This window comes from Pan paniscus, chromosome 13 (assembly GCF_029289425.2).
Source record: "Pan paniscus chromosome 13, NHGRI_mPanPan1-v2.0_pri, whole genome shotgun sequence".
Lineage (NCBI taxonomy): Eukaryota > Metazoa > Chordata > Mammalia > Primates > Hominidae > Pan > Pan paniscus.
The window spans coordinates 68,225,137-68,248,186 of NC_073262.2; the positions used below are offsets into that span (position 1 = coordinate 68,225,137).

Genomic DNA, 23,050 nt, shown 5'->3' on the forward strand with positions numbered 1-23,050 from the left:
AGGGCTTTTCTTGAATGAAATGTTGATGTTCTAAACTAATAAAGGTGTGAAAAGAATATCTGTCCTTTAGCCAGACCATGAGAATTAAGTGCCACTACCTTCTAATATGAAGGAACACGTGTACTATAACAACATGTGTATATAACAATCATACCCCAGTGTAAGAAGGCTGTATAATTCCCTTCCTTCCATAAATAAAAAACAGAGCCAAATATGTTTGGATCATGGTTTCATGTAATAGTGCTCTTTGATAAAAATAGACCTGAATAATGAATACTAAATAGGAAGCTGACTATATGACAAGAAAGAAAATGCATGCCTCATATCAAGGAAGCCAGCCACTAGCATTAATAGCAAGCCATGGAATTAAGCTCATTAAAACATTTGCCTAAAGGAGAAATCTAATTTATTTCTTGTATTTATTCATGTTATATGATTAATAGAAAGCATGGAGGTGGATTTCCTGATCAGGAGCATGATTTTAATCTGCACAGAATACTTTTATATAGTTTTCTTACATGAGCATTACAATTAAGTTCAATTGATGGTATTCGAGATTTGAACTTTTATTGTAAACAAAATAAGCACTCTTTGTTCTTTCTTAACCTTTAATTGGGCCACTGAGGGAAATTCTGTGCTTTTAAAAGTTAACTGTGACAGACAGAATTGTCTATCTGGGTTCATAGACAAAATCTATGAATCTCCCATCTTCCAAACCCTCTGTCAAATTCATTCTTTTAAGAGTCTCCTGAGTTATTTAATAAAACTCAGTCGTAATCAAACCAGTCAAATATCTTGTATGACTACAGACAGACTCTAAGATGCATTTCAAACATTCCAGCATTACAAATGCACAGTCCTATCGAGATAAAAAAAATCTTAGCATTTTCAGAGGGATTTTTAGTTTCCTTCACACATACATTAGTCATGCCTCAATATCTGTGTACATTCTAGCCCTTCTGCCTAGAATACCCTTATTTTCCATAAAAGAACTCCTACTCATTCCTGAAGATTTATTTCCCATGTCAACTCTGCTGCAAAGCCCACCATGACTACCTTAGATAAGATGTCACAGTAGAGCCATAATGGGTTAAAACCACAGTACCTGGGTTGGATTACAGTCTCTATCTCATGATGCCTCAATGGTTTCATCTGTAAAATGGAGATAGTAAAAGTAGCTACCTCATAGGCTTGTTGTGATGGTTTTACAAGTTAATTAATACATGCAGAGCCCTTTGGATTTTGTAAATTCTTGATAACTATTAGCTATTTTTAGATAGTATCGTGCACACCACCACATCCAACTAATTTTTTAATTTTTTTTTGTGGAGACGGGCTCATTGCGTTGCCCAGGCTGTATATTCTTATATATTCTTCAATTATAGAACTCGTTTCATTATGCTGTAACGTCTCTTTATATCTATCCCTGCCTCTAGATGGAGAGCCACTTAGCTTGCAGACTGCCATCTCCCTAACGTATCAGAACAATGAACTTGGTTCCAAGAGTATAGAACTCAGTGAATGTAAAATGGATGAATGTATGAATTAATGCATAAATCAATAAATGAACCCAGATGAATAATATGCCAAAGTTGTTTCTGTATATCTCTGTGATACAAATAAACATATGCTCATTCTATTAGCCAAGTATTTGTGGATTTGTATTGGTGAAATAAAATATAGAAAATTCTTTTTCTTATGCCTTGACCCCAAAAGCAGTGTCATAACCCTTTTACTTATGGTGCAACCAATAATAGGACTGATGGAAAAACCATCAGTCCTGTTTCCTTTTAAATCTGCTCAGTTCATATTTGATTTTAGCATATGCTATTTTACTCCATGTTTTATTTTGTCACAGGTTAGACATCTAATTCAGCATAAGAAGAAATCATTACAGTCAACATTTATGGTCACTAAGAAATAAATGTATCTTTCGTGTTCTCTGAGAGAAGGTTTGCTTCATTTATTCTTTTCTCTCGATAAATGCTGTTTTCTAATGCCTTTGTAATGATAGAGACTTAAGGATGGGGAAAAAATCTGGATACTTTCTTCTCTGTGTCACTTTGTATAAAGACTTCTTTACAGCCATGTTCAAATGATTTATGTACATATTGTAGATGCAGTAGCAGCAATTATAGAGCTATCCCTACCACTTAACCTGCAACATTCTGAATGGCCATTCACTGGCCACTTAAGCTAACATCTGCTGCTTTGGTAGTCTAATATCCAAATAGAATGAAAAACCGAAAGGGTAAAACTCCAGTAGGCTTGTTCACTTCAATAGGTAATGGTGGCATGTGTGTGTATGCATGTGTGTGTGTGTGTTTTAAGTCTTAGTTTGCATTATCCAAAATTATCTGTTTTTTATCTTTGCATAACTAAAACACATTTGTCTTTTCCACACATTTTTTTTTCCTAAATTGGAAATCAGACACAAGAAAAAAATATAAACACTGTCCACTGCGTACTTTATTTAAGGGAGGTCCTATCGTTTTACAGTTACTCTCAGCCTCCCAAACATAACATTAACAATGTTTGATACTAATACTTTTTCACAATGCTGGAAAGTTTAACCAACTAAGGCAAATACAAATAAAAATACCTGTGAAATTACTGAATCTATGTAACAAAACTAGTTTCATTAATGCTCTTTTGGATCTAATTGGCAGCTTAATGATTGAACCGTTGACTTTTAAGGCTATCAATAAGATCAGAGACCAGTTTATCTAAACAATTTTAAATATTTCATCATTCTTTCTGATGGATTCCTTTCTTCTCCTTCCTCTCTCACCGCCTGTATTTCATGCCCCCATTGTTTTTCCCTGATTCTTCACCAGATCCCAGCTGCTGCCCTAGTGCTCCACCAGGCTAGCCTCTCCTCAACTGCCAAAATTGTCTTCTTTACTCATTACTTTGCCCATACCTCTTATCTTATCCCCTGGTGACTTTACAATGTCCTGCATATTGCAAACATCTTCTCACACTCAGCTTCAGAAGGATCTAAGAGAGAGCACCAGACATCCTCCTTCAAAGTCCCAATACATGCCTAAATCTCCTGTCACCCAAGTCTCTTCAAAGTCCCTCTTGTTATAGTTAGTAAAGCTCTTGCCTTTGTTTCTGGGCTTTTCCCAAAGTACCACTTACTACTAGGAACTCTCTTTTCTCCCAGAATGCCTATATGTGATTTCTCCAGCATGACAGCCTCAGGGCAGTGAATCCTCTTACATGGCAGCTCAGAGTTCTTGGACAGAGTGTTTCAAGAGGCTCAAGTGGAAGCCACAGGGTTTATTAGGACCTAGACTTGGACTTTCCAGAGCATCACTGCTGCAGCCTCTACTGGTTAAGCAAATCACTCAGACCAACTAAGAATAAAGGTGGAGGAAATTAGACTCTACCTCTGGCTGAAAAGAATTGCAAAGAATTTGTAGCCATTATTTTTATTTTATTTAAAATATCTTATTATTAAGATAAGTTTTGTCTCTTCTAAATTATAATATCCAAAAGTAACAGGATAAATTACAATTTGACATTTGATAAATTATTTTAAATTACAAAAATAATTTTTCTGATTTTAGCAGATATATTGAAAATAAATAAATGTATATATAAAATACATATTCACTCAATAAAATATGCAAACTTTTTAAAAAGTACCATTTAATACTTTCACATAACAAGCTCAGCACATTTTTTTAATTTTAAGCTAAAGAGACTATGATCTTCTTGAGAACAGTGTATATTTCATTTTTATATCCCTAGCAACTCTCTCAGAGCTTGGTACATGGTATCTTCTCAATAAATGTTTGTTAAATTGAATTGAATTAGTCCTGGATTTTGAGGTTGACGTAGCCAATTTATTGACTTCTCTGAATGTGTTGTGAAGGAGAAGAAAATACAGCAAGAAAATCCAGCCTCATCAAGGGAGAATCTAATAGTAGCAAGTGGTATACATACCAGTTAATATGGTTCCAGGAAACACAGGTGATGGTGTTAGTAAATCTTTCTTCATGCAGTGGAATGTTCAAGAGATCGTCCAGTTAACATAAGCTCATGTCTAAATTACTGCAAGAACTGGATAGCAAATATTTTGGATTACTTCTGATAAGGTTTGGTTATTTTGTAGGAAAGGGGAGTAAATAAAAGAATTCTATGAGGCCTATTTGTCTTTAGAGAAAAAACAAGCTAACAAAGAGTCAATTGTAAGAGTTGACATAATTTTTTTCCAATTCACAGCTTTTAATATGCCAAAGTAAATTAAAACATCCTTTTAATCTTGGATGGAATTTGCTTCTTAAAGCTATGATCTTGTGTTTCTTTGTTAATTTCATATTTAAAAAATTCTTGGCCCATAAAATTGTTTTATAAGCAGAGCCACCATTGTTCATTGTGTAATTTGAGAATCTCTGGGGCTATCCTGTTGCCATCTCACTGATTCCAGAGTTTTGATTAGAAGGGTGGGCATATTTTGTAATTTGTTTTTATCCTGAGGCAATTTTATGAGATTTCACATCATAGTACTTCTTAAATTTAATTCTATTTTTTCTGCATGTATTAGAAAAAAAAAATCACCTCTTACTTCCAAAAATCCTATCTACTTATTATACTTGTTTGTCTGTGTTGTTAGAATAATTTATTTAAAAATTCTTTTAAGCAATCATTAGATTTTATATCATATCTTTCCATTTTATTAATATTAGTTGACAATACTTGGTTAAAGCCAATTTAAAGAACTGAAGTACAAATTATTGCTATAGGTTTCCATGACATACTTTCCAAAGACTTTTCTGTTCCTGGTGTGCAGACTTGAAAACTAAGGCATAAGATACTGGAATAACTCACCAAGGTCATCTATGAGAATAGCCGACCTGGAGAGATTATTACCATCCCGTGATTCATTCTATCTCTTTCTAGTTCTGATATCCACCTTTAAATATCTTTTTCAACATGAATAAATTGTCAACTTCTTATATTTAAAACCATACACTATAGACTTCCCATTGGAGACTCACAATTTTACTGGCAATGTGTTTTAATTGCTAGCTATTTTCATATTCCTTGTATTTATTTTCTTATTGTTAAATTATTCCTTTGCATATATACACACAAATTTCACATATATGTGGATTTTTTTCCCCAATTTCCCAGCTCTTGTTCTCCCACTCTCACTTTATAAAAACTTGCAAATAACTTAGTTTTCTGCTGATTCTTTCCTTCCATTGGGCAACCTTTTTATTTCAATGTTTTTGAAGTGATGCAGTAAAAAAAAAAAAAAAATGGCTGCCTTTTGTTTACTTCCTTGTACATTAGCATGGGTGACATGATCAAATATATTAACTAGGATGTACATATCTTAAGAACCCAGAAGTATACTATAAGCCCTTTTCTTTTAATGCCCCAAAGTTTTGCAGCTTTAGCATAGCTCTAATGCTGTGCTAAAAATGAACATGAACATTTTGGGACAAATGCATTAAAATGGTGGTATCTAAAACATATATGAATATTTCTTTCAATGTTAAGAAAAACCCATCAAAAGGTATTTATTTAAGTCATAAACATTTATTTAAGTCATAAACATTCTAGATCAATGCTAACCCTACAAATAATATCATAAAGAAAGGTATTAACTCATTGTATTTAAAAGCTAAGCTACTTAACCATACTTACCTATTCTGGTTTTAAATTATTTTTAAAACTTTCAATTGACACACAAAAAATTTTGAGTTATAATATTTTTTGCCCCAAAAGAATTTCTTACTAATGGAAGGCTTAAGCAAATATACATATATATGTATATTCACTTTTTAATTACTGAATTATTTATAAGTGCCGTTAAGTTACTATATATCTAACTATTCAGAAAATTTATTTTCTCACCTGTATTTATAGTGCTTCTGACTTTTCCTTCTGTGTGTGTTCTTTGTTGCACTTTGCATGTATTTGTCATAAGATTTTCACTGAGACTTAAAAGTAACAAGCTTTCAAACATCATTTTAATTTAGACAGTCATTAAAGAGATAAGAAATCGATGTTTTAAAATAAGTTCCAATAACTAAATAGTTCTGTATTTGGAAATCCAAATTCCATTTTCAGTTTTTGAGAAATAATTTTATATATTTAAAAAAATTTTTAGAAAGGCAATCTGACTACACACACATACACACACATATTTGTATATATATTAATGTAATATTTGTGTGGTGGAAAATTCCTGTAAATGTTGAATAGTTTTCCCTGAAACTACTTGTTAACACTGAAATCAGATAACGTAAGTCATATGCTTTATTGAGGTAAGCTGTCTAAAATAAGTTACCGCAATTTTAAAAATTAATAAAAACCATATGTCCTTTAGAACTTAAATTGAAATCTGCATTGTTCCTTTAAGTCAGCTGTTCTAGGAATGTGTCATCTTTTGAAAAGATAAATTAATCATCTACTTCATCTATATACATTAATAAAAAAGATTCACCTTCTCATCTACTTTATCAAAAGTAATTAGTATATCTATTTTTATTCACATATAGTATCTTTTAGTGATTGAGATTTTAATTGAGGATATTTTGAAGGAAACAGCAATTATCTTTTTACAAAAAACAAAACACCAAGAAAAAGAAATGCCAGCAATCTAATGGTTAAAACATATTGCCAAATCATTCAGTAGCACAAGGCTCTTTAATAACATTTGTACAAAGTACTTTCAGAAAATATGAGATAGGAAATGGCTTTTTGCAAGTTCTCCTTCCTTAAATTATTATTCAACCTCTTATTAAAATAAAATCTAGTTAACTTCTTTTGGAGCTTGCTCAAACATTTTCTATAATAAAAAAAAATCTTGTGAAGGGATTTCCATAAGTTGTGCTGCATTAATGACTTAGAGCAGCTTCCTTATCTGTTATTCCTTCCTCCTAGTAGACCTCAGATGATAAAAATATCCATAGACACAGTGAAGTCAGTGGCACGCCTGGCTCTCTCAGACAAAACTCCATGTGATCACATATAGGCAGCCTCAGTGAGGCTGATGCCGTGCAGCAAGCAGTAGGTAATGAGTCTTTGTGCAGAGTGAAGCTCTTGTTGCTGAACAATAAAGCATATGGTACAAGCAATAAAACACAGGGCTGGGAAATTTAAGAAGATTCCTCTGAACCAGGAAGAACTGTGTCTTCGGTGATGCTGACACATATGATAAAATGATCATTTATTTTGGATCCTAATGAATAAAGAGTGCAAGGACTAAGACTACAGCTATTTGAACAGGTTGGTGATTTTATAAATTCCTCCAACACTTCCTTGTGTTTGACTGGATTTAAATTAGAATGGGCTGGTGTGTTTTGCCTTAAACAAAAACTTTGCAAGATATTTGTAGTGTATAATATTAAGGATGCACTTGAATTGACCCAATGCGATTAAATTGTCGATGTAGTCAGATGTGACAGAGAAATGTTGATATCATTATATTAAACTGAAAAGTTATTTAGTCTATTTTAAAAATTTATGGGTAAGAAATAAATTCATCCAATAATTTTTAATCTCCTGTGTATGCAGAAATAATATAAAAGAGAATACTACTGACAAATAGTTCACATGAAAAGCTTCAAAATTATTTTTCCAGTGTTAAAACAATCTGTATTGCAATAGTTTACATGTCTTATAAATTAGATAATATATCATTCAAAATTTGTTGATGTGTGTTAGTATACTGCAAAAGGAAGGTTTGGAATATTTAATTATTTGAATTAAAAAATTTAAAAACAAGGAAATTTTGAAATGTAAATAACACTATTAGAACAATGTATTTTATACTTTAGTAACACATATCTGTATTTATTTGTTGTGTGCTTTTAATTTTTCATATTATATTTCTTTTGACAAATGGAAAAGATTATTGCACAAAACCTTTTATTTTATAAATATTATTCATTGATATTTAGAGAAAAACAAATTTGCTTAATTTTTAAGAGAAGAGATTATTTGATGATGCATATTTTCATTGGCTTACCATTTAGAAAGATTATGTGTCTTTATGTATATTTATAAAATATGTACACACATGACTTTTTCTATGTAGAAAATAACCACTTCTTCCATTTATGAGCAATAGAGAAGTTTATGTTTCAAATAGAGAGATTGTTGTGTGTAGCAAAATAAGGGAAGAAATAACTAGCAAATAATAGCACAACACTGAATATCTTTGCCAAAGACAGACAAGCATTGCTGCTATATGAATCTTTAGATTTAAATACATAGTTTAACTTTGCTCTACATTTTGACTGCTGTATTGTTTTAAAGGCATCCTGGGACCTAAATTCTTTACAATTAATTTTTGGACACCACTTAGGATGATAGTCTCTAAGACACTTGGGCACATTTAACATTTTACAGAATTACTATAGTGACCTCATGTATTTGTGTAGTGACTAATATAAATTTACGCCTGTAAGATGCTGTTTAAACCACAGCAACAAAAAGAAATACCCCATGTGCCTGATTATACGTGCAATATGTATTTGAATTTTAAAAAAAAAGCTGTGTTTCAAAAACAAGGGAAGTTAATGAAAATTTAAAATTGGCCTTCCACACGTATTTAAATGAAGCATTTGACTATTTGGGTTTCCTTGGTTACCATAGTCGCTGCTGACAGCTTCTCTTGGTGGGGAGGGAGTAAGCAGTGAGAATAGGACTCTAAAACAAAGCGTTAAAATCGTTTATCCATTAATAGACACGGGGAAATGTGATTCTGACAGCCCAGTAAAACCCGTGCCCACTCCCCATCGCGTATTCCTGCTCTCCCGTGATTCAGGTAGCCTGGCAGAACCGCAGTTCCACAATTCCTTACCCAGCATTCCGTTTCAGCTGCTGGAGGACTGCCTGAGCCTTATGCAAATGAGACCAGCTCGGAGGCTTTGACTGCAGAAGCGAGAGGAGGGGGCAGAAGGGAGTTCAAAGGTCACAGGGCTGGTGGAAAGCTGGATCAGTTGCCTGAAAAAAATGTACTGGGGTTCTCTGCAGCAGTGTTTTGCAGCAGTTAAATGAAGTGTGCTTTATTTCTGAGAGTGAAGATTTTACAGCGTGTGTGCCGTAGTCGTTATATAGTGCACGCAGGTATGGTGACATTTCATGATGCGCCTGATTTTATTTCTATTAAAGACACTGATGGGCATTGGCTATTTTAATTCATCGTGGCAATTGGCAGGGTGTTCCTGGTTTTCAGGATTCCCTTAACTAGTTTATTTTTTAAATTTTCTTCTTCGTATTTCTCTACTTGAAACATGGGTGTTTTGTTCCAATAGAATAATTTCATGTGAGAAAAAACTGGGTTTAGGCTTCTAAATAATTCCATTTCGGGGGTAAGTTCTTTATTGAAGAGAGATCTCTGAGCTGAAACATCTAGAAAAATATTGAGGCTTACAACTTTTAGAGGATTTTCACATTTTTTAAAGAAATGTATTTAAAATAAGATCCGAGTTCCTAGCCTAAGATTCTTGTGATGTATCTGGTATTAAATAATGGAGTTCTTTTGTTCATATCTCACACAATTGCATAAGGACAATTTTAATAAGTATATTTTCATTCCATTTGAAGGGTTTTGGTTTTGAGGGTTTTTGTTCTATATTTTATTGCCAAATATCTTCTCAGAGCAATAATTTCTTCTATTGGGGCTTGATCCTTTAAACCTTTCTTTGATTTTTCTAATTGTTATAAATTCTCTCTGGGACTTTTTGGATAATGCTATTTGAATTTAACGTGTTCAACTTCCTATGACTTTTCCTTTCAGTTAACTCTGCATTGTAAAGTGATCCTTATAAATGTCACAGACAGGACAAAAGTCTTCTTTCCATGCACGAAATATCACACTTTTGTAAAATGTGTGATTACCTCATAGGAAAGTCTGTCCTGCACCAAATAAATGTGTACTCACTTTTATTGTTCATAGTTTTTTATTTCTAAAACATATTTTCAAACAAACTTAATTAAAACAGTACAATCAAACTGTTTATTCCTATCATTAAAGCACTTAAGTATATCAATTCAGCAGTTACAATGTTGATTTAAAAATGTTATTTTCATTTGCATCAACTGTGCGTCTGTCTGTATTACAGGTTGTATGTGTATGAAAATATGTTGGAAAAGATGAAGAGGCAAAAATAGCTTTTAGCCATGAAATGACTGCTTTATGTTTTTATATTTGCATAAGATATTTAAAAATGAATTTTATGAAGCTTACATACAAAGAGCTAGTACATATTTAGTTAAACTTAATTACTTTCTTTGCCCTGAAAAGAGGGAGTTAATTTTATTATAATGATTAAGATGAAGTATTTTGGCAACAATATGTTTTATTGTAAAATAGAGGGGGGATTGAGGAGGAACCAAAACAGGAGGATAGCTATTTAAAACAGTGAAGGACAATTATTTCAAATATTTATGAAATTCACTTAGTGGTTATTCAGGGCCAGATTCTCACCCTTTATCACTCTATGGGGACATTATGACATTTATCCAGGATCCTGAGACTAATTTAGGAAAAGGAATTCATGTTTTGTATGAGCTTTTAAAAAATTCAGAAACTGACATTTTCTTCTAAAGTGTTTCTCTTTTGAAACTTTCAATAATGACTTTAGGTAAAAGGGTTATTTTTTAAATTAGCTATTTTCTTTTTATGTTGGTCAGAATATGCTGTCCTCTGGTCCAAACAATATTTATAGGCTTTGCTTTTATACCTATATATAGATATATAATTGTTTTTTATATATGTATAAAACAATAAATATATACATATAATTGTTTTATATATGCATAAAACAATATATATATACACACACATATATGTGTAACAATATATGTATGTTATACATATTATTGCATATATTATGTATATACACACACACATATATATATATTTCAAGCAGCCAAAGAAAATATTTTCACTGGTAAATCATATTTACTTCAACAATTTTTTCTTAAAATGTTTAATTTTATATTTAATTCAGTAGCGCCTGTAGTTTGTGTCTACTAATCCCTGTGTGTGTTGTAGGCAGAGAGGGAGAAAAGAACCAAGTTTAACATTCATTTAGGTAGTCCAGTACTTTTAACTTTGTAAATGCAACTGCTACCACAGAGCATGTTCTGAATATGGAAATAAAAACAGTGTGGGCAAAGAAGGAAAGCCCATGAAGATTCTTGGAGAAAACGTGATAATAGACAAATGTGAAATAAAGAGAATTGTTGTGATTCTGTGAGCCACGAGAGAGCTATATATGTCCTGCAGCTAATTTATGGCTTTGAATATCCTGGATAATTTATGTCTCTATGCAGATTCACTCAAAACTTTGAAGTCTTTTGCAATAGCTCGAGCCATACTACTTCCATACAAATCTCAGCAGCATATACACAGTAAGTCTGTGGTCTGAATATCTAAACGTATATAGAAAAAATGCATTTGTGTAAATACAATTCAAATCAAATTTGAGAAGTAAAAGAATAAATAGAGTGATCTAAAAACAAATCTTTAGGGATATGTACTTAGTCTACTTAAAGAGATAGTGTTATATCAGACTTCAAAGGAATCTTTGAGGATTTTTCAAAAATGAATTTCCTGCTCTTTGATTACCAGTCTGTCTTTGTCATCACTTGAAACTAGAGACCATATTGTAGGCTTGGAAAAGATTTCAGGGCAAACATGTTCTACTCAGTCTAGCAGTGTGGAACATAGTCTAAAATCTACAAATAACTGTTGTCATCTCAAAATCACATGTGTAGGTTTTAAGTTTTATTATTGCTATATTTGTTCTCCTGAAATTCTGGAGCCTATGAAATAGAAAAAAAAAAAAAACTAAATTACTGAAACATGTAGAAGGAAAATGCTCAAAATAATTGAGTATTCAAAACAATCGTATTTCTCTATTTTAATATAATATTTTAAAAGAAAACAATCAAAACAATTGTCTTTTTATTGCCTATTCTAGAATTTACATAAAATTCCATCAATTTTATTAAAAATTATAAGAACAATAAAATAGTAAAATGATTTTAAAGATCTTATTAGACCTATAGTAATGCTATAGTAATACCTTATCTAGTAGAGTTGGAAAATAATCTGTATGATATAAACTGATTTTCCAAGTAGCTAAAGTTTATGACTATAAAGGCCAGTTCTTAAAGATGCCAATAGCTGTCATGAAACAAAAATATAGTACACATCATACTGCCTTGTAGAGCAAGGTGAAAGTCAGTTTAGGTTTTTTTTCATGACATAATAATTATTAGTCCAACCATGATATTCACTTACTGCAAAAGACAAAACTATTCCCAACTGTTCTCCAACACCAAATAGCCTCTTACTATTATATACTTTTATATATAATTTTATATGCTTTTTATAATTTTATTGTCTTTTTAAAATGTTAATATGTATTATTTTTAACATAGTTAATAATTGTCCTTTGAGAGCAATTCAGAAATCAATTTTGAACTTTGCTTTACATTCAATTCTAAATCACTTTGACTTTCCTGGACAGAGAAAGAGAGAAACCTTTCTCCATATTTCTCGTACGTACTGAACTCCTGACAGATACATTCATACAGTATAGGAACATACAAAATAAGCAAAATTTATTTTTAGTTTGTCTTGTGTTCAGAATGTTGAAAATCATTTGAATTCCAAATAAATGAAAATTTTCTTTTGTTAGTACAATGAGAATCTATAATATTAAACTATCAACAGAAATTTGAACTTACTTTATATCAAATGGGAAAATGAGGAGTCTCTAACAGGTATACAAAAGAAAACACAGAGACCAATTTTTTGGTTGCATTTGACTAATCATTGGTGCCATATACTTCTTGCCAATTTGGGGACTTGTGGTCCATCTCATTTTCAAATCCTGGCATTAAATTCACCACCTTTCACCACAATGCTAGAAGGGAAGAATTTTTGCTTGCTCAATTCTTTATCTCCATGAAAGCTTATGAATCCACATATTCATTTAGAAATGCATTTAGCCACATGTGTTCATGCTCATGTCTTACACTCTCCCTAATCATAAATAAGGAAAGTAAGACAACTGAATCTTCAACCACCATTTCTTTGAAATCTCACTAATATAATATGTTAAGATACACAAAGCAGCTAATACCATTTTAGTAGGTGTTCTCATATACTGTGAAGAACTTGATCTAAAGGACTGTTGGTTCCATGAACCTAGTATCAAAAGACTGTAAGAATGAGATCTAGTCCAACATATTTGGAGAATAGCTTCTCATTCTGGTCCTCTTTTGCACACTAGCTTATTAAAAGGCCTGAGGATTCTTACTTTAACAAACCTGGGTAACTTTATTTAATACAATAAAACCTTATAAATTTAGGTCAATTTATGAACAAAAAAAAAAAAACAGAAAAATGTTGTATATTGTTTTCTTGATAGAAAAAGCTCTTATTGTGTTGTATATTATATGTGATTTCAAGTTATACCGTGGAATGTGAAGAGGCTGAATAAGGGAATGGTTAAGAACTTAAGTTCAAGTCCCAACTCCGGAGTTGTTTACACAATGTACTCTGACATTTACAAGCCATGTGGCCTTGACTTGGTACTTGAAACCTGTAAGCCTCATCTTCTTCATTGGCAAAGTGGTAATATTAGTCTCTATATCGAGGGATTTTTATGAAAGGGGAATGACATAATACATACCTGGCACATAATAGGAATATTATAGATGATAGCTAATATTAACATTTTTGAACCCACACAAGTTGATTCCCTGGTGCTGATGAGGCAAGTTCAGCTTAAACTTATAGTTACAGAAAATCCTCATGGAACATCTTAGGTGTCAATGGATGAGGAAAAGATGTGTTTTCCAAAAATAGAAACCTACCAGGATTTTATTGGAGGTTATCCTAGGTAATACTGAGCAGTTAATGGTTAGAATTTGAATGGGGCAAGTAGAGAAAGCAATCAGCCTGGTCATCAAGGTTCAAACTATATGTGGCTTAATAGATATGTACCTTGAATCATTCCAACTAGAAGTACGGTCTCCACAAAATCCCCAGGTATGATGTGGCAATATGTGCTTTTCTGAGTTCCCTTTTTTTATATCCTTTAAGGCTTTTCAAATTTCCATCTTTGTGCCTCTGCTCTACTATTTTTCCATTCTGACTTTATGCAATTAAGGCAGTAGTTGTTCATCTCTGCTCCATCCAGAGTTTCTATCTCATCTATAGACTATAAGTTCTTCAATTACAAGGGGAGCCTGGCACATAGAAAGTGTCTAAGAAATGTTTGCTGAGCCAATGTTATGGGGCATAAAGCACCTAATTCTACCTAATGACATAAAGGTGCTAATTTGTGTGAATCATGAAGTGATCACTTTGTTACAAATTAATTGCTATTTTAAACTTCCTGAATATCATATTGGTGTTTAGAAATATTGAATCAATTGATTTAGTCGCAACGTTTTCCAAAAGAAATTTAGAAAAATATATCTACATTTTTACTTAAAAATAATTTTAATAGTAGCATACCTAGAAGTGCTTTTTGGTAAATATACATTAGTAACCAGTTCAGAGTAGATTGCAGGAATATCATGACTCTACCTTTTTTTTTTTTTTTTTTTTTTTTTTTTGAGACAGAGTCTCACTCTGTCGCCCAGGCTGGAGTGCAATGGCGTGATCTCGGCTCACTGCAAGCTCCACCTCCCGGGTTCATGCCATTCTCCTGCCTCAGCCTCCTGAGTAGCTGGGACTACAGGCGCCTGCCACTACGCCTGGCTAATTTTTTGTATTTTTAGTAGAGACAGGGTTTCACCACGTTAGCCAGGATGGTCTCGATCTCCTGACCTCGTGATCCGCCTGACTCTACTTTTGTGAAACTTGTTTAAAGGGTGAATCTGCTCTAAACAGTGAATGTCCAAGTTTCAAAAGATTGTATGACTATGGTGCAACTTATTTCTATTGTGAACAAGTTTTACATTTCCGTAGAACATTTACTGAGACTTGAAAGTCCAGGTAATTTTACACTATATATTATTTTTTTACTAATTGCTGCTTAATGCAAAGTCAGCTTCAGGCTGAACAACTATTGTTCCCTGTCCCTGCCTTAAATAGTAAAAATCTAAATTGTGCCTAAGGTGGTGATTTACTTTGAAGAATGTCCAAAGTATTTTTTTCTACTTGTTGTAATTTTAAAAATCTCCTTTATTTTTTGTGCAGTATCTTTGGCAGGATCCCAGTGCTTGGATGGGTATAGTTCTAAAGCTTGCCCATATTTTATTCTGATGTCTATTTTAATGTACTTTATGGGGAAAATGTTTTTTTAAAGTCCCTTTTCCTTCACACTATTCAGATGATTCCTCTAAAGGAAAAGGATATCATTATCTTAAATAGCCTTTGATTTACATTGCCTCATCTGTTTTGTTATTCAATCAGAAACTTTCTAAAGGACAAAGGGAAACTTTTTAAGTGCTAAGAAGAAAAAAAAAGCTATCTTCCAGTGATGCAATAATAATAATTTTTAATTCTTTTAGATCCATGTGTGTTTTGGTTTTTTTTCCTCAATGTGGTAAGTCTTGCAAATTGTCCAAGGAATTAGGCTAAGTACTATTCTTTAGTCTTAATTGCAAGCATGTAAAATAAATTTTTCATTAACTTCACTTGGTACTTTTGTTGTTATGGAGGGAAAAGTAGGCTTACACTAGGCACTTGATCAAATTTCAACAGCTTTAAAAGCCTTATCGTGTTCTTGGTTGTTTCCTCTGTTTTTGATAACTAAAACACCATCTTAAAAGTTAACCTTAGGGAAGAACTTTTGACTTTCAAACTAGTGTATTCCACTATACCATTTTGCCAAATGCCAAATGATGATCAATGTTTAGGGCCAAGAGGCATTCAAAACCAAGTTCTGGCCATCTTGTATGAATACTAATCACAATGGCACACAAGTGCAGGTAACATGGAAAGCTTCCTGAGTACCTCCCAGCCAGAGAGAGTCATGGAAAACCTCTTTCTAATTATTAGTAAATGGAATAGCCGTCCGTCTCTTTGTCAGCAGGACATAAGTCAATTCAGCCATTGGGGTGAAGGAAGTGGGTATGAACAATTTAGAGGCATCAGTCTTTGCATAGAGGTCATGGCTTTTGTCATTTATTCTCAGGTAGTGGGGTCTGCTTTGTATCAGAGCCTATGTTTTACTAGTTATGCCCTGCCCACCCCTCCCACCCCCACCTTTTTTTGAGACAGAGTCTCACTCTGTCACCCAGGCTGGAGTACAGTGGCGCTATCTCAGCTCACTGCAATCTCTGCCTCCTGGGTTCAAGCGAATCTCCTGCCTCAGCCTCCCAAGTAGCTGGAATTACAAGAATGCATCACCATGCCCAGCTAATTTTTGTATTTTTAGTAGAGATGGGGGTTTCACCATGTTGGCCAGGCTGGTCTCGAACTACCGACCTCAGGCAATTCGCCCACCTCTGCCTCCCAAAGTGCTAGGATTACAGGCATGAGCCACTGCACCTGGCCCCCTTCTTTTGATAGAAGTGCAAACTGAGACCCAGAGAAATAATCTTCCTACTTAAAATTGTGCCACTTGTTAGTAGCTGGTCCAGGATTCAGACTCCAAATTTATGTCCATTCATTTACTGAGCAGGCACTGGAATACCTATTCAGTCTCCACAAAGTGTTTTATAATCAAGTTTGAGAAAAACATTGGATTGAACGGGGATTATAATACAGTCTAATAAGTACTGATAAATGCATAGACCAGGTGGTGTTAATGCAGAGAAGCCACGTAACCACAGTGTGCTACTGGTCAAGGAATATTTTTCAGAGAAGGACTGGGTCAGCCATAAACCTTGAGCAAGTGATCTAGACTTTTGAAACTTCAGTTTCCTTTGTTAAAACTACCTTGTAGAATGTGGTGGAAGGTTACAGAGAATGGTTACAAAGCATCTGGCCCATAGTAGGTGTTCACTAAATGCTAACTGGAGTTATTATAAATGGAATGAGGCTATCTAACCACCTTTTAGGAAAGACAGGTACTGTCTAGGAAAGTGTACCTTAACCTAGAACCATTCCTGTCAAGTATTCCTCAAGCCACAAAGTTGCAGATGAGGCCAGTTTTGGGTAGTTGTTTGAGTAGTATGTGGCAGCCAAGACGACAGTGAAGAAATCCCCTGGAAATGTCTCCAGCAAATGCAGTAGGTCCTTTGGCACAAATGCCAGAAGAAACTGAAGGAGCTGGAAAGAGCCCTGTCCTAGGAAGTGGGTGACCCTGACGGTAAAAGGAATGTTGGCAACAGATTTATAAACTTCTTTTATACTTTGAAATAATGTGTTCCCAGTGAATCATCTTTCCAAGTTCTGGATACCCACCAAAGCTGGGGAAATGGTACAATCACCAGAGCAGAGGTTTTTATCCTGGGAGTCCATAATAAATAGCATGCATTTCTGCTATGTGCACTTTTTTCTGGGGAAAGTATTCATTTCTTAATCAAATTCTCAAACCGCAAATCATCAAACTGCAGAAATGTTGTGATCCACCGCATATAAAGTAACTCAGTCCTTTAATTCAAGGTCACAAACAATTCTGGCATAAAGAATTCATACATAATTTGGGAGCCCCACAATTATTATTTCTCCAACAAAAATATTTATTAGCCAGGAGTGCTCCCAGGGTTCTTGGCTTAAGCAGACACTTGGACAAGTGAAGTATATTTGGCCAACTTGTGCTTCTCACATTGGCAAGCCACCAGCAGCATTTTTCACATTGGTAGTGCCCCATGGAAACACCTTGTGGGATTTTACCTTGTAAACTCATTGCCAGATTCCTCCTGTTTTGGCGGCAGATATGCTAATTTCTTGCCAAATGGGTTTAGGCTGAAATGACTCTAGTATTGTAGAAATATATATCCTTTTTTTTCTTTTAGAAAAATGCATAACTATTCTCAAAATGTATGAAGTGATAAATGTTCAAGGCACTTTTTGCTTACTCAGGGGTAATTGTTTGAATGACCTAAAAGTCATGCCTTCCAACAAACAATTACATTCAATATGGCTTTGAAAGGAGCATCCCCCAACATGCATGTGCACTTTTTTAAAAGTTAAAATTATTATGCATTGTAGTTACCATCTGTGATTTGCTGGAAAAGACCCCAGTGGGAGGAAGCATAGTATAGATGTATTGACTTCTAATCCTGCTTGCTAAGAAACTTTGACAAAGTAGTTAATCTCTCTGCAGCTTGGTTTCTTTAACTGTAAAATGAGGGTAACATGGCAAGATTGTTGTAAAGATTCAGTAAGATAAAGATTGTAAAGTAACTGGCACATAGTAGATCTATTTAAGTCCTCTTCCTCTTCCCATATCTCTTTACATAATGGTCTCCTGCCTTGCACTTCCCCGGTCTTCATGTTTTACACTAGTAAATAATAATAAGAAGAAGTATGTCATAAATGACAGTAAGTTAAACGTTGGGAACAAATAATAGAACAAATTAAACAAACACAAGCATGTACAACTGTTACAGGAAAGGGGTCCCTATCCAGACTCCAAGAGAGGGTTCTTGGATCTCACACAAGAAAGAATTAAGGGTGAGTCCACAGTGCAAAGCAAAAGAAAGTAAAGTGGTGAAAGAATAGCTACTCATAGACAGGGTAGGGCTTCCGAAAGTAAGAGGAGGAACGCGTCCACCTTAGGTACAGTGCTTGTATAAATAGGATGAAAAAAAAGATCATGGGGAGATGTGCTCTGTTACAAGGGTTTGTGATAAAGGATTAATTTTCTTAATTACTATGTTTTTCATGAATCAATATTATTATCTTTAAAGCAAAATTAGGAATGCTTTTGTTCTTAAGATGTCAGGATATTAGGACACTCCCAACTCTGAGTCTATTTAGTAAACATTATCAATCTGTTCCCTTAACTGTAAACACCTAGAGGCTACGAATACCTAGCTTTCTGGGAATGCAGCCCAGCAAGTCCCAGCCTCATTTTTCTAGCCCTCACTCAAGATGGGGTCGCTCTGCTTTGAACCCCTCCGACACAACTTCTCTGCTGGGTTTGAAGCACCCTTAGGGAAAGCAGCTAAGGCTAGGATCACATGACTGAAACAAAGAGCTAGGTAGTAGCAAAGAGAGGGCCTTCTAAATGACACTTGGAATTTATTTCCATTATGGGTGATGTCAGTGAAATATGATGTCACATAGTACTCAGCTTTGAAGAGGTGGCCTTTTTCTTCTATCCCAACTCTACAGGCTCCTGTGCAAAGAATATGAGAGTGCAATGAGTAAGAAGAAAAAGAAAAGGAAGGAAGAGAATTTGCTTAAAGATTGAACAACAAAAAGCTTATAGAATGAGTCAAAAGCCTGCAAAAAATTCAGAGTTGCACTGATTTTATGAAACCTACTAAAGAAGTCATTTCTTTTAGAAGGGCAACTGCTTAAAATGATGATTAGTTTATTTAGCAAAGAGTTTAGACCAGGGATGTCCAATCTTTTGGCTTCCATGGGCCATATTAGAAAAGAAGAATTGTCTTGTGCCACACGTAAAATATACTAACACTAAGGATAGATGATGAGCTAAAACAAAAAACAAAAAAACTCATAATGTTTTAAGAAAGTTTACAAATTTGTGTTGGGCCACATTCAAAGCTGTCCTGGGCCACATTACAGCCTATGGATCACAGGTTGGACAAGCTTGGTTTAGACTATATTCACTGTTTGATTAACATAATAGTATAAGGACAGAACATTATAGATTACTCAAAATCATGGTTTTAAAAAGTTGGGAATGAAAAGGATTTAATTTAAACTAACAGTTAAACATTTGTTCAGGTATTTAGGAACATTTGGTTAACTAAAGCTATTTCTCAAAATTATAAAAGTATCATAGCATAATGTGTTTTTTTTTTTTAACTGAGTTCTCTTTTCTTGAATACTGTAATAAAACCTATATACCATCAATTGAGCCACTGTCCTCTTCATCTTCTATCTGGCCCAGTAGACCATCTGGTTGATAATTTGACGTTGTGAATATTTTTACTTTTGCCAGCTAAGCTCTTCCTACCTGCTATCACAGATGAGCCACTCACAGGTATTATCATTAGCTTGTTTACAATGTCTCTCACGTCACCATTTGAATTTGGTGAAGCAATCAGAAGAAACAGCAAAATTACATTCCTTTCTGAGTAAAGCTAAAGAAGAAAAGCTTTTCCTATGCAACTCAATCCAGACACTGGTGTTTCTTGGACCCTCAGCCCATTGCTGATTGAAGCAAGCACCCTTACCTTATTAAGTTCATTAGAAAAGAACTTTATCATAGTTTCTTGGTGTTTTGTGCTTGCTGGAAGAATTTACTGGAAGAATGCACGATAGATTATTTTGCACTTTCACAAATCACAAAAAATCCCTCCTCTCATGCCACCTTGTAATGCAAGTTGTTTAACATGCCTGTTGATCTAAAATCTTCCACCTTTGCCAAATTACAAAGGTGGAAGAATCTTTGTTAATGATCCTTGCAGTTAAAAGTTACTCTCACTTTGCTTAAATACAAAATCAGCAATGCAAAGGATAAACCGAATCTCCCAAGTAAAAGTGGACAGAGGGGCTCTTGATGCCTCCTATTGTTCCTGATAGAATACCCCCTAAGGCTCATGCATTACACAGTGTGATGGAATAAGGATCCTACGGATCAGATGAACCCAGGACTCACAGCTCACCTTCCTTTCATTTTCTGGCCAGGAAAGAAATAACATCTCATTAAAGCGAACATCTCATTACCATATAAGAAAATTATTGCCATGCCAGAGTTACTTCCTGTCAAGTTCATTTCTTCCTACATCAGTGGTAGGCAGGCCTGTGCTTAATCTATTAACCATCACTCAGCACTCAAACTTTTTCAGATTGTTTGGTAAATTCATGATTCACCTTTGGTAAATTCATGATTCACCCAAATGACTTTACATGTTTTATTTACTGGGTTTCAAGGGCAGGAATTTTCATATATGTGGTTCTAATCCAGGTGGATTTTCCTATTTAGATGTTTTGGTTAATTGCGCAGTCATTTACTTTCTCACCAGGAGAACGAATGAAGGTTGTCAGATTAACAAAAAACAACAAAAAAGTAGATTTCTCAGTTAAGGTTGAATTTCAGATAAATTTTAGTGTAAGTATGTCCCAAATGTCAATTTTTTAAATCTGAAATTTAAATTTAACTGGGTGTCCCATATTTTTATTTGCTTAATCTGACAACCCTAAGAGGTTCTTCTGCAAATCGTGTTACCTGCTCCTCAGACATGGGGATTCATGGTGTTCTTAAGACATATTTTCTGTGGTCATTTCCTTATGATAGATAACAGAACAGGAAATAGGGGCAAAATATAAGAAGAAAAAAGGATTAAACACTAGATGAATATCAGTGGGATAGTAATAACTCAATGAGTTATCTATGAAAGCCATGGAATTTTTAGACTGTCAAAAAAGAGTAAAATAAACAAGATTTCAAGATATACCCAAAGGTTCATTTCAGCCATTCTTCCACAGGCATTAAAATGTATGTTTTTGTCCGTCCTCTTGATTTGACATTTTTAATCAAACCCTCCCCCTAATATGCTTCTGGCTTCTGATATTTTCCCTTTGAACTCACCATTAACTTTGCCTTCCCAATAGGACAGAAATATATTAAATGAAACAATTGTACTTATAATCACAGAAAATCTAGTGTTGTTTCTTTATTAGTTTTTTCTTGCAGACAGAGATGGAAACATTAACAGTTTTCTGCTACTTTTTCATAAATGTGCTCACAGGCTTCTGAGCAATGGTCATATCTAATGTAAATACTAAATAAATCATATATGTTAGTGAAGAATAACAGATTTCTGAGATCATAACATGCTTATTTAATGTTTTAAAATAAAGTAGTTCTTATTTAAATTTTGCAATAGACAGGGAAGTGTGGGTGCAGGGAAAGGCAAATCCCTGAGAATGTGGCCAAGACATGAATTCATGGATTATACTGATAAATGCACAAAAAAGATAAATCGGTGACAGATGAGGAAATGATACTGGCTTTGAAATGCAATTGAGTCTCTGGAGTAGTACCCAGCCAGGTGGCCCCCTGTTCACAATGTCTCCCTCTCAGCCTAATGGCCATGTAGTTGAATGATCAAGGGGCAGACACCTGACCCAAGATAGGTCAAAAAGTTGCTCAGCCTTTGGAACATTACAGTTGAACTGTGACACAGAGAGAAGTTGCTGGAGCTTAAATCTGGTAATTGCAGAGCTCCAGAGAATGAATTTTTATAGTCATAATCCCAGAAGCTGCCCTAGTTCCTGTTTCCTGAGTTTTGGTTTCAAGCTGTATCGTAGATTGCATGAACTAGTCCAGTGTTTTCCCAACAGAAGTCTTTTGCTTAAGTTAGTCTAGAGTTGGCTTTTGTGTTGCTTGCGAGCAAAAAAAATTGTATGATGCTTTGGGCTCAGTTTCATTTCTCATTTTCATTCTCATTCAACCAAATATGTTGTTAGGGGAGTTAGAGTAGTAAATGAGATGAATAGGATTTCTGACTTCATGGAGCTTTCAGTCTAGCAGAAAAAAACGGATATTAAATTATGGAAATTAAAGGCTTATATTAATTCACTGAACAAATATGTGTTGAGGCACCTATTATATACAAGGCATTGTTCTAGGCACTTGAAACATTTGTAAAGAAACAAAGATCCCTGCTCTTGTATTTTTTTATCAGGAGATGAAAACAGTAAGTAATAAGCATAGAAATACATAAATAAATAATACGGATTTAGAAGATGGTAAATGCTATGAAAATAAATTAAAAAGTAGATCAGAAGGAATGGTATATCAAATGTCCTAAAGACAGAGAGAAATTGCAAGTTGGAGTAACTGCAAGATTATTAGAGCTGAAATATCAATGACAAGGCCAGTGGCTCAAATGAGGATGAAGAGGTTAGACAAGCTAGATTGTTAAGGACTTTATAAGCCATCTTGAGGATTTTGAACTTTATCCTAAGGCAATCTGAAGCTACTTAAGAGTTTTAAGCCATAGACTGACATGATCA

The 23,050-nt window shown here is 34.1% G+C and overlaps 1 protein-coding gene across 4 annotated transcripts in view; it reads left to right on the forward strand.

Moving 5' to 3' along the window:
* CSRNP3 (cysteine and serine rich nuclear protein 3) overlaps positions 1 to 23,050 on the forward strand; it is a 217,999-nt gene that overhangs the window by 94,762 nt on the left and 100,187 nt on the right. Inside the window, exon 1 of one of the 4 annotated variants that reach the window (XM_003820921.4) lies at positions 6,998 to 7,251. The exons of 2 other annotated variants lie outside the window; for them this stretch is intronic. Coding sequence is in view for 1 of the 2 variants with exons in the window: in XM_008974397.4 (XP_008972645.2) it covers positions 9,024 to 9,096 (73 nt within the window). In the remaining variant the exon portion in view is untranslated. Of the gene's footprint in view, positions 1 to 6,997; positions 7,252 to 8,648; positions 9,097 to 23,050 lie in introns of those variants that run through there. One more of the 4 variants, XM_008974397.4, reaches the window with a different exon arrangement.